At 41.0% G+C, this 13,131-nt stretch overlaps 1 protein-coding gene across 2 annotated transcripts in view; it reads left to right on the top strand.

The window, feature by feature from the left end:
• grik2 (glutamate receptor, ionotropic, kainate 2) overlaps positions 1-10,540 on the top strand; it is a gene marked incomplete at both ends in the record, with an annotated part of 312,879 nt that extends 302,339 nt beyond the window's left edge. Inside the window, one exon of one of the 2 annotated variants that reach the window (XM_083989928.1) lies at positions 10,287-10,540. In XM_083989928.1, coding sequence (XP_083846054.1) covers positions 10,287-10,540 — 254 coding nt within the window. The remainder of the gene's footprint in view (positions 1-10,286) is intronic. The other variant, XM_083989929.1, reaches the window with a different exon arrangement.
• Positions 10,541-13,131: the final 2,591 nt, after the last annotated feature.

Here is a 13,131-nt window from a genome sequence, read left to right as displayed (position 1 = left end):
CAGGTCACAACTTGTCCACCAGAGTGTTGTGGAGTTGTTGTATTGTGTATTTGATGAGTTTGATGAGGGACAGGGGACCTGTACCATTCACCTCCATTGTGTCCGCTGAGCAGCTCATGTCTCTTCCCCACTGATCTCAAAACAACATGCACCGATAATTAAAGGCAATGAACCTATAGGGATTATGGCAATAGGCAAATTTGCCAAAATGTTGAACTATCCCTTTAAAATACCTCCCCGATCACAAACCTGAAGGAGTGAGCACAAATACACATGTTGACACAGTCATCCCAGATGCTTTTGACTTTATAGAAACCCCCATTTTATACTGTGCATGATGAAACCCCTCAGATTGTGTAATGACAGTGATAAGAGGCCACAGAGTTTGTGTGACAACAGACTGGTCGACTACAGGGGAAATCAACTTAATCAAACAGATCTTAATACACTCAATACAGTTCCTGGAGCTTCCCCCTGTGGTGAACCACACTCTCTAAACTCTGGGAGGGTCCTGGACTGGTTGTGGAGGTTGTACCGTCAGCTTACAACTACTAATTAGGACATTTAGGATGTAGTTTACTTGATTGCGTACTGTAGGTTGGGATGTGCTGGTTAAAGCTCTGTTGGCTCTGATTTAGTCTACATCCAGACTCTTGATTGTGTGAATAGTAGAGGCCATTTAACTGTGGAAAATAAGGAAGTGTGTGAATTTCCTGGATGTCCCTGATGAGATCTGTGGTGTGTTGTTGGACCCCAGTCTCTGGACCATCATCCATCATGAGCACAAACCTCCTTGACAGCGTGAATGGAGGCCTCAGCTGGTGAAACCTTGAGCTCTCTTCTACCCCAATGTACCTTGAAAAATAGTCCAGCATCAGCAAGTTTATGATTATTATTATTATTACTCATCTCTCTCTCTCTCTGTGTTGTGTCCTGTGTCTTCAGTTTATTTCATACATGCATCCAGGGTCTTAGTCTGATATAACAGGCCATCATTCCTGGAGATCCCTTATTAATGAAAATCATGGAGTTTATTATCGATCTCTGCTCTAAGTAGCTAACACACTCAAACCTTTATTAGATGATACCCTGCAAGATAGAAATCCTGATGTTCATGCAACATCTGGTCTCTGGTGTGTCACTATTTTGCACATTTCTTCTGTTTGTTTGCATTTTTTGATTTTTTCCCACCATGTTCTCCATGCAAAAGTCAAAAGTGGATGAGGAAAGTACATAGTCGCTGCTCCAGGCTAACGGTTTATAAGGGTTGTACTTATAGTCTAACACCACACTATCTCCTGCTCCCTTTAAAAGGCAGGTAAGGTAGCACAGATTTCTATTAATAAATGTAGAGTGTTTGACATTGTGTGGTCAGTTTTTCATATGTTGTTGCCAGTCCTGACCTGCAGTCTGAGGTTAAACCAAGAGCCGAGTGAATCAATGCTCTGCTCAACACAAAAAACAGCACCAGGCGGATATTATCATCTATTATGAGACGTGTAAATACACTTTCAGTTCATTATGAAACTGGTGGGGAACACTGGTGCAAGACTCACCAGGTAGTAAGAAACATGCTGCAATGTTATGCAACACAACCTCCTGAAATGTTCCACCTCGGGGGGGTCTCGGAGTGAGAGGCACGCCTCACTGGGGGGGCAGCGAAGAACCTCACAGGAGGCGCAACATGGAAATAAATACACCAGAAAAAATAACAGTAAACATCTGGTTGGCTCAGCTCAGATATTTGTGTGGAGAAATGGATCGATTTTGAGGAGCTGCACTGAGAGAGGAGTAGAAACTATGTTCATGTCTTTCTTTAAAATCTTCTTGTTTTTGGCTGGACAGTATCTTCTCCATGCACTGTTACTTTACAGAGATGAAGGTGTTTTGTTTTCAGCTTCAGTCTGTCTGATGATGGTCAAAGGTCACAGTGGTCATCGAAAAGCCATTTTTAACCATTAGTCAAGACTAAGACTAAAGAATTCAACAGAGTATTAGGGCCACATTGAGAAAACAATTTTTTTCACAGACTTCGAGAATAAAGTCATAATATTAAGAGAAAAAAAGTGGCAATTTTATGTGAATAAAGTCGTAAATTTACAGGAAAATAGTCGTAATTGTACCAGTAAGTGGATACGGTAGGCTGTTCTGGTTCTTTCTGCGAAATAGATGCATTTTCTTGCATATTCTTTTCAAAGTCCTGATACTGATGACAATGTGGTGCTGATGTGCCAAAAGATTAAAGCAGATATCAGCTTCACGGCCGTTTCGGCTAATGCTGCGTTCAAGGCAGGCTTTTGAAACCGTAAGTTACAGCTTCAAGTCACAACTACGACTTGGTAGCGTTCCAGGTAACCCGTAGCTCGTGTTTTTACCATCCTGTTGTCTGTGAAAGTTCCCTATAACGGCCACTCGTAACTTCCGACCCGTGAACTCGTACCAGATCGAACTGGTATGACTTCACAGGAAGGAAAAACACAAAGTACGAGTTTCTTTGAACGCACCATGAGTTAGCAGCCCCCGCCCTTGTCAGGCATCAATTGGTCCTCGTGCTACGTCACCACTTTCACGCGCATCCCTTGGCTGCACACACAGCCCTTCATGCCGTTCTCTCTCCTCATTGGATAACACTTGTATCCCACAAGGAAAATTTTCTCCTCGGGTTACAGCAGAGCAGAGTGACGGAGAGACTCGTGTTTAGGCTGAAATACTTCATGTAAGTGATTGCTGACGGAAAATAGGACTATTTAGGACTTATATTAACAAAAACATTCCACTGATATCTGCTTTAAGTATCTACTTGTTTGTGAAACCTATATTGAAGTACAACTTCACAAAATGCTCCAAGGCCTTGTTTTAACAACCTTCCTCCTCTAAAACAGCAGGTTAAAATTTTATGACTTTATTCTCGCAATATTATGACTTTATTCTTGTAAGACTATGATTTTATTCTCAAAGTCTGTGAAAAAAAACTCTCCGTTGTAACTTCATGACCAAATTTCACAGATGGTACATATTTTCTATGACTGTGGAGGAGCAGGGATGAATCCTGAAACCAGTCAGACGACCACGAGGAGGTGATTCTAGTTTCACTTTCACTTTCATTTTCACTTTGTGTCAGATTTGTTTGGTCATAAGTTTTCTTTTGTCCTGTCTGCTACAACTTTTTTCCTTCATTTTCATGTTTATTTTAATGGTGTTGACATTTATTTTGGTGTCTTCCCTCATGCATTGTCTCTTATTTGTCTCACATTGTCTCATGTTTGTTTTGTCTCAGTCCGTTTGCAGATGTTCCTGTCTTTTATCCCTGTCTTCATCTTTAACCACTCCAAAGCTTCATTGCTATGCTAATTTAGCAATTTTATTAGTATGATACTTTATTATAGCAAGAAACCCAACAATCACAGCCGCACTTGGTGACTGAGAGAGGAAAAATTCAGGAAGAAACCTCCAACAGGACTGGGATCAGGACGGACATCCATGCAAACTCTCCTTCTTGGTGACCTCTAATGTTAAACTATAAACATCCATCTCCCACTGTTGATTGAATATGAGCGCGAACTCACCTGATGTCCTTTTGGTTTTTCCTTTTCTTCTGATACAACATGACATCTCCTACATCATCTGATCAACTCGGCCACTGGATGTGATATTTTTACAGTCACCATTTTGTCTTTCTTTGGTTCTTTCACATTCAGGACAACCTTAATGCTGCTTTGTTGTTTCCTCTTTTCTCCCCTTTGTGTACATCTGGCCTCACCCATCAGACTTGAACAAACTCACCGACTCTCTCTTCTTTCGTTGCTGTTTTCTACACTTGTTTTTTTTTCTGCTGCCGACCAGGTATCTGCTCCCTGAGAATAACAACCACAGCATATAGAGCAGAGCAGATTGCTTAGATTTCGAGTTCTGTTTCACTGTCTGGCAACAGGTATAATGATGGACAGGAATCTGGTGAACAACAGCAATTTGCTGAGTTACCCTGGCAACCCTTAACAGTGCAATATGGGCTGCACAGGTGGTGATGTGTCTCAAACTGACACCGGAGCTGGAGAATCACAGGAATAATCTGAAATAAGATGCATAGCTACTCCCCTGGATACAGCTTTCAGACGGATTCTGACTGATGGACTGACGGATGTTTCGTACCAATATGTCGGTCACAGTTGGAGGTTGGAGGTCTTCTACGATCCACAGTGTTTCCTAAAACAGCTTGATGCGGAACTTGTGATGATGACAGTACTTGGTCTTTCATATTCATCCCTCCTCCTCCTCCTGTCGTTGACTTTCCCTTTACAAAGCCCCTGTACAGACTTTTCATTTAGTGTTGACTTTGGCGGCCCCTGTGGACAAAAGCGGTGGTGTCTTGCCGGAATGAAGACCGCATTTCCCACTGTCATTAAGACGTTTGTGTAGATTTGTTTTGGAAACATTGGAAAGAAGACGGGACTTGCTTCTTCTTTTTTTAGCAGCGTAATGTATCTATTTGTATCATTTCATCAGTGGTCCGACCCGACCCGACCATGCCTTCCAGAGGTAGCCTACAGAATTAGACTACTTAGAAATTGCGTATTGCGTATCTTCACACTGATGGGCTCATTTGCTGTTGTAGGTAACAGAGACACATCAACAGAAACCAGAGACTTTTGCGTATCCAGTTAAAGGGACAACGAGGAGTTTCTCCAGCGGCAGAACGAAAAATTCTGCAACAATAAAAAAGTCTCATATTAATGTGGATGAATCTACGTTGCCCACACTTGTTAATGGGTCCATTTTCGATAAATATATCGTTTTGTCTCTATCGTTATTTTGTTATTATTAGTGGTGGCGGAAATGCTGCGCGAGCCGACCAGCGTTTCTTTACTTTCGGTTTCGTGGCGAGTCATGAGAATAACGCCGCCGAATCGCCGTTTATGGTCAGAACTACGACAGTATGTGATCGTCTTTGAACCTCTGACTTTAATTCTTGATGAATGAAAACATGAGTCTGTCTTGCGCCGGTCAAAGAATTTCACGGTGCGCGCGGAGGCTCATAAATGTAGTGTGAAAACGCTTCGCTTTTCCAAAACTCCTCGTTGTCCCTTTAAAAGCTCTGTACAGGGGCTTTAAACTACGTCACTCCTCTTCTTTCTTTGCTTCTGTCTTAATTACTACGACCACTAGATGTCGCCTGAGCACAAAACAACTTTGCATCATAATAACCTTGCTGCACAGACACTGACCTGTGGACAAGATCAGCCTGTATGAAACACCAACCCTCCAAGTATCTGATCATTTCCTGCAGACCGGGGCAGGATTATAGCTCAGCTGTGCTCCTCCCATCTGCATCACAGCTCCACATCTGTTCCTCCTCCCTCCTACCTCCCTAAATGGAGCCCATCACTTCTGTCTCACAGGTGTGGGACAGGACAATAGACCAACAATGTTCCTTTAAACCGGGATTATTACAGTTACTAAACATCTTCTTCTATACATCATCTTCTTCTGATTACTTTTGGACGACTGCACCTATAACGTCCTCATCGAGCAAGATTAAACCAGTAATATTCCCCCGGGAGCTGTCTTCATGATATACAGTTTTATTGCCCATTATTCATTTGTACAGTCGAGCCTGTGTATAAAAAATTGCACGGGCTAAACGCAGCTTTTTCAATTTGATGTCTGCTCTCGGTGTCAGATTTACGACCTCCCCGTTCCCCTCAGAGTGGCTCGGCCTATCTCGCTGTGACATGCGGCGATACAGCTGTGGCTAATTGTTGTGTGTCGTAAAAAACTCAGTTGTCCACCGACCCCTAGCAACCGCTATCAATCCAGCGTGCCACCAGCAGGCAGCCATAATGCCGATGTGTCCCCCGTGTGCGATCACAGCACGCTCAGTATTCCCCGAAGCCTGGAGCTTTATGGCTGCTCGCCTTAGATAATCAGGAAGAATAATTCATCTACATTCAAACTGTTTGTTTTATTTCCGTTATTCCCATTGTTGGTGTTTTCCATTACATTTTCCATTATTGGTAAAATAAATGAAAAAACTATAGTGTTTACAAATCCCTTCAGTTCATGTTTCTTTGTAGAAATGAAACCAGGTGGCAGTATGTAAGGGTAAATATTTCAAAATAAAAGCCTCGAGGATGGAACAGCCATTCTAGAAAAGTCTAATAGAAAACCAGTTGTTTTGCTGGTTAAATTGGACTCACATGTAACTGTGACATGTTGCAGCAGGTCTAACACATACTAGTAGCTCTATATATTCAATGTATCACAGTCACAAAAAAAGATGAGTTACCACTCGTCTTTCTCAGTCATTGCAGTAAGACTGTATTTTACTACAGAATTACTTTCAGGCACATTATATTCCAGTGTTTCAGCACGTCACTGTGTTATTAAAAGATTTACAGTAGTTTACAGGTACAGATCAGCTCTTTGTATCTATTTTTTATGCAGAAATTAAAACAAGGACCATGCTGATAAACTGTAGATGCGATGGGAGTTTTATATAGACTGAATGAACCAAGTTATGCAGAAACGTAAAATGGATCATTTGCTCGTAAAGGTTCATTCCAGCCGTGGCAAAAAAAAAAAAAGATGTGCAGAAATACACAATTTAGAGAAAGCCAAACTCCAGGCAGTCGGAAAGAAACTTTTTGGAGCATTGTTGAATCCCTCAGGTTTGTTTTTTTTGCAAACAGATAGGCTGATCTGTTTGTGCATTCATGCCAAACACTGGACCTCACAACCAGTCACATTTGCTGTTAGTATAATGAGGATGAGTGTAGGTTTGCACCGATGGCTTTATAATACAACTACCACCTTGTTTATCACAGTAAACCCATGTTAGCCAGGAGCACAGAAACAGCGACTTTTCCCTTTAAGAACCTCCAGGACCAATGGGATTAAGCTGCCTGTCGGGTCTGTGATCCTGTTCTACACACAGTGTTTTGTAGGACTGAGTTTTAAGCTCACGTCCTGTGGTGTTGAGTGGGCGTCCATGTCGATCACAGTTCACAGTCTTCTCTGTCGTCATCTGTCTGTTTAAACCCAAACTCACTGATGATCCAGACCACTTCCTCTGACCATCAGCAGGTAAGAGCCTGACGCTTCAACCCCTTTTCAGATCATTCTTGTTGTTGATGTGTTTGTTTTTGTACCATTCCTCCAGTGAAACAGATAATCAGTCCCACCAGATAAGAAATACATCCATATATATAGGTGATATGTTTTTGGTTTGACTGCAGCTGCAACAGCTAGCAAACCCCATGAATGTCATCGACTGACTTACTCAACTGGCCAGATGTTGGGGTTTCTAGCACCCACAAATCTACTAAATCTACTATCCATTGGACAGCATCAATGGTATTGTTTTATATACTGTATATACCCACCACACAAGAGCAACAGTTTGTACTGAGACTAGAAATAGATGTTCTGTTGCTTCTGACCGTCTCTCGTAGACATTTATTTCCAGTCATTGCCGACTTGAAAATCTCACAATCTCAAAAATGTTGGTGAACCACATCTGAGCCAGATAAAGCCTTCTTAGAGCACTTTGTATTTTAATGATAACAATCTAACTGAATACAGGAAACAAAGAAAATGCACTTTATAAATGTGTACATTTTGATAAGAGTAGAAAAACCTAACCAGAAATAATAAAACAAGCTCAGTGGATACATGAACCAAGTCGGGGTCATTCCTATGTTCCCACAGCCTTATGTTCCCACATTTCTCACTTTTGTTGTCACTGAAAATTAGGCCCTATGTTCCCACAGCCCTTTGGTCCCACCATTGGTTGGGTTTAGGCAATGAAGAAAAGAGTTGGTTAAGTTTAGTAAAAAGACCCGGTAGAGGCTAGACAGGCCAGATAGATAGAGTCCAGATAGGTAGAGAGAGTCCAGTGGGAACATAGGGCCTAATTATGAGAAAAATCTTAAAACTGTGGGAACACATGTTACCACATCCTGTGCTGAGTCATGTTTTGCTGCCCAGTCATTATTACTCAGAAGTGTGAAGTGCAGTGAGGTTGTTCAGCTTCCTGGTTTGGTGAAGGTTTGTCTGGCTGTGTGGCCCCTGAGTCTCGGAGGAGGTCGCTGGGCTGGCCGCCCATTAGCTGAGTTAGCTACTCAATGCTAACTCTGCTTCGTATCGTAGCTCCTGGTGCTTGTGAAATTCACCTGGCTGGTTTTGTGTGGTGGCCTCTGGCTCTGATTTAAACGTCCTCATCCCCCGGTGTAAATCTCAGGCAGCTCTCACATTGGTGCTGTGAGCAGGTCTGCACATATAATAGACTCCAGGTCCAAGTAGCAGCAGCGTTAACCTGAGTTATTGAGTCACAGAGAGGGTTGTTACCTTGGGTCACATGATGACTGGTTGTGGGTCCCTGGTGTGAAAGATAAAGGAGTTAAAATGGCCTTCATTAAGAACATATTCTCTCCACCATTTTGACCAGACTGAGGTCCAACAAGTAAAACTGTCTCATTTTCATTATTTCTGTTTTATGCTCTAGAATCTGTATTTTACGGCTTTTCTGACGATCAGTTTCCCTCTATAATTGGTCACAACATTTGGAAACATTAATCCATTTGATTTTGCTAAAGCTTTGTATTTTATTACACATCACTGTAGTTTATATCCAGTTGGATTGTTTGGCTACGAGTTCAGATGTTCAGCTGCAGTGATGATCATAGTGTGTTGTGGATAAACTGCACTGGGGACTTTTTTTTTTTTAATGAAACACTGTAGAAATGCAGCTGTCTGAAGTTACAAAGTGGAGCTGAAACAAACAAACACACACACACACACACACACACACACACACACACACACACACACACACACACACACACACACACACACACACACACACACACACACACACACACACACAACTCACTGGGGAATTAGTTTATTCTCATCACCTTAGGATTTCTCCTCTATAACTGGAATTTAATGCAACTTATCCGACAGTGTTTTCTCTGTGATCCAAAGGGACTGACGAGAGAAAGCCACCTAAAACAAAATTAGATTTGTAGTTTTTGTTTTCTAATCCAGATGTGATTTGACTCGTGTCTGGACTTTGAGTTCTTTCAACCAAAAGATACGGAGACAAAAGCATTAGATCAAAACGCAGATGTGCAATGTGAAGAAATGTATATTGTTTGGTTGCTAATGGTTTCCAATCAGTTCAGTCAAGCACTGAAAAGTAAAACAACAACTTTCAGACCCTTTTTTAATCTAATTAACTAACACCATATCTTCTTCTGGTGCTATTAAAACACTAACTACTAATTACTAAAGTCCGTTTATTGACCAGTTTTTGAGGCCTTGGCAGAAAATCTGTGCAGTTTTCATGCAAACACACACATTCATATTTAGATTATTCTAAATATTTCACTAAAACAATTGTTTCTTTGTTTTCAAGGCTGTTTTCCAATAATGAACCTTTTTTTCCTCTTTTCAAGGTTTTTTTCTTATAAAACCTTGAAAGGACGATGTTCAGTATGTTGTAGTTGAATTCCCTGCTCATCAAACCCACCTGCTCTTCCAGCAGCATCATCATCATGCAGCAGTGTCAAACCTCTTAAAAACTCAACAAGCCTTAAGTCGCCTGACAGTTGATTGTAATAACAGGCTAATCTAAAAGTGCAATAACACTGCTATGTTCCAAGTGTTGAATAAATATCACATCACATGAAGTTAAACTTCTGCACATTTAGTTGAAATGTTCACACTTGCCATAATCAAGTGTTTTGCAGAACTGTCCGATATTGATGTTTTCATTGAGAGGTCACAGCCTTATGTGAGACTGTAGCAAGGCATTATGGGAAACAATGACCATTCCTGACTTATGTGGAGGTTTGAAAAAACATTTATACACCAACATCATTAACATGTGACCTAAACATGCTGCTAAAATGTAAAATAGATCGATAATTTATAGGATACATGTTAGGATATGTAGAATATGTTGCAGTGCATCACATATTTAATGCATAAAAATCACTGCATGAGCAGCAACAAGCACAAATCCACCACTGTGTTCTGTACTGAGACACTAAGATGAGTAATCTCATGCTTTTACACCTCCCTCCCGCTCCCATCCAGAGTTTTTCCTCCATTTCCCGCCTGCTACACTGAATATCTCACTATTTTCCCCCCGTGGCAGCGCCGCGTCCAGGTGGAGGCAACAAAATTACCGTCACCCATAACATTTTTGGAGAAGGGTGCAGCAGTCTGAAACCTGTCTTCTTCTTCTTCTCCTCCTTTTTTTTCTTTCTTTTTCCCCTATGCAGCGGTCCTTCTGCAGTGCCATGGTGGACGAGCTGCGGGTTTCCCTCAAGTGCCAGCGCCGGCTCAAACACAAGCCCCAGCCAACTGTCATGGTGAAAACAGAGGAGGTCATCAACATGCACACTTTCAACGACCGCAGACTGCCAGGGAAAGAGACCATGGCCTAAGATGGGATTCTCAATCACTCTCTCACCCTCTCTCCTGCAGCGAGGAGTTCTGCAGAGACTCTGAAGAACAGGGTCGGGGGAAATGGTAAAAAAAAAAGGGGGAATGGGAGGGGAATGGGGGGCAGGCAGTGGGTTTTAAATGGCTGAGGACCGGTGGGATATTTAGAGAAGAGGTGCTTGGGTTGTATATTGATGAAATGTCATTCTTCTTTCTTTATAATTAGCTAGGGATAAGAGATTCAACAATATTTCCTGTGGAAATAACGTGAACCTGGGTAAAAGTTCAGAGTTATACCTCATTACTCTTAACCAGCTTGGCAAGGGGCGGTAAAAAAAAACGCCACGTGCCAGGATTTTCAAAACCCAGGAGTCATGAGATAGTCTAGAGAAAATAAAATAATAATGAAATTTGGAAACAAGTGGTCAATTATTTAAAAAAAAGAAGAAAAAGCGAAAATTAAAGAATAATTGGAGCGATCATCTTCAGCTGCTGCTCAGTCAGTTCAAAAGAGGAGTTTGTATAGGACTGTTTATTTTCAAAATGACTTAATAATTAACCCCCCCCACCACCACCACAAGCCCTGAAGACGACGGCAGCTCCCAAAATGTACAGAGAGGCGTCTGCTTAGTCACATATTATTATTATTATTATTATATACTGATCGACGAGAATCAGAAATGGATAAACTGTCATCCATCGGCTGGAGGAACGAGTGACATCATTTATTTGTGTTTCAGAGTACTAACACTTTGTCTTTAATGTTAGGGCAGGTGAGGAGGGTGGGGGGCGGGGGGGAGGGGGGGGCAGTCTTTTCAGATTTAAGATTATATGGTAAAATAAAAGCAGAGATTGCAGGAGAAGAGGGGAATGGGGGGATGGGAGGGGAGGGGGGAGGGAGGGTGACGTAGTGAGCTGTTAATGTCCAATGTATTAGCCGCCAGTATTCACTTTAAAACAAGAGGAGTGTGTGTGTGTGTGGAGGTTTAAAAGAAACACACACCTGTTGTTAACTTGTGTGTGTGGGAACAGTTCACCGAGTCTAAATTCACAGCAATCACACAAACACACAAACTCTATTTATTCTAAATATTTATTAAATTGTTTTTATTTATGAAATCTCCTTATTTATATCTCGACGGACTGACTTTTCACTAGACTGCAGTAAACACACCTCGACTCTGTGATGGGTATAGAAACACACTTTGTTTCCATTTTTGCTCAGTATCAAAGTATCTCCAGTTTTCATTTTGTACTTCTGTGGCTTTATTTCCTTTTCTTTTCTTTTTTGTTTTTTGTTTTGGCAGCAAAGCCCCACATTTATTTACATGTGCAAATGCAATTTCTATGAAAAAGTGTTTTTGTACGAAGAGAATCAAAAATTTTGTAATGATGATTTTTATCAACACAAAATGCACCACGAGGAGTGTCATCCATGGCAGAGGTGGGACTCACACACCAGGTCAGGAGGCTTTCCTATATAGACAATAGACAAAACGCTGACACACACATACACACACACACAAAAAACACACACACACTCGTTCTCCATGGAGCAGATTCACACCAATTAGCACTCTGGTCTCCAAGAGAGGGAGATAGAGAGATAGAGATAGAAAGAGATAGAGATAAAGAGAGAGGCAGAAGAGCCTCAGTGACATGATGTTGAAGAAAAAGAAAAAGAAGAATAAACTATTTTTATCATGTAAAAGAATCATATTTAAAGAAAGATATTTTTACTTCACATGAAAGAAACGTTAATACTGGTTAGAGCAACTATATAGTGTTCACATACACACACAAACACACACATATATACATATACACACACATATACAGGAAGGTTGGGAGACTGCTGTTGATGATGATGATGATGACGATGCTTATCATTCTTACACCCCTGATTACCGATAGACTGCTAGAATCCAGTGCTGAGCAAATTGTGTGTAAATGGTTTTAAAATGAAAAAGATGTATTTAAAAAAAAATAAAAAATAAGAACAACACTTAACTAATTTTGAACTTGAAAACTAAATAGAGTGCACACAGTTTACCCTTTGAAGTTGATGCACAAGTTTAAAGAAAATAAAAAAAAACGTATTCACAACTTTCAGCTCATCTGCGTCTTTATTGAACAGAAGGAACACGACGGGAACAGATATGAGCTGTTGCGTTTATATCTCATTGACTAAAAATGCATTAGAACTCGTTCGGAAAAGAAACTAGACAGTCATTGGATAAATGCTGTGATGTTGTCAGTTGGCAGTGGGCGGGGCCTGGACGCTGGCTTCTGTTTGATGATTGGAGGATCTGTCTGAATCCCTTTTTGAGTGACAGCTAATTTTAAAACACACAAAGTGAAGTCATGAAACAAACTGCAACTCATTAACATTGTACATACCATACACTGTAAAAAAAAAAAAAAAAAAAAAAAAAACACAGTTGTAGTATTTTCTTCTTTTAATTTAAAGGGATAGTTCAACATTTTGGCCAATTGGCCCATTGCCATAATCCCTGTAGTTTTAGCAGTAGGTTCATTACCTTCAATTGTCATTGCAAGCTATTTTTAGAACGGCGGAGCAGAGCCGTGAGCTGGCCAGAGCTACACTAAGGAGGCTCATGGGATTTCTTGGTTTCCCTCATCAAACTCATACACAATACAAAATACACAATCCAACAACTC

Source organism: Trachurus trachurus, assembly GCF_905171665.1.
Source record: "Trachurus trachurus genome assembly, chromosome: 16".
In the NCBI taxonomy this organism is placed as follows: domain Eukaryota; kingdom Metazoa; phylum Chordata; class Actinopteri; order Carangiformes; family Carangidae; genus Trachurus; species Trachurus trachurus.
The sequence above is the reverse complement of the archived record's forward strand: the minus strand, read 5'-3'. Positions and strand labels throughout refer to the sequence as shown.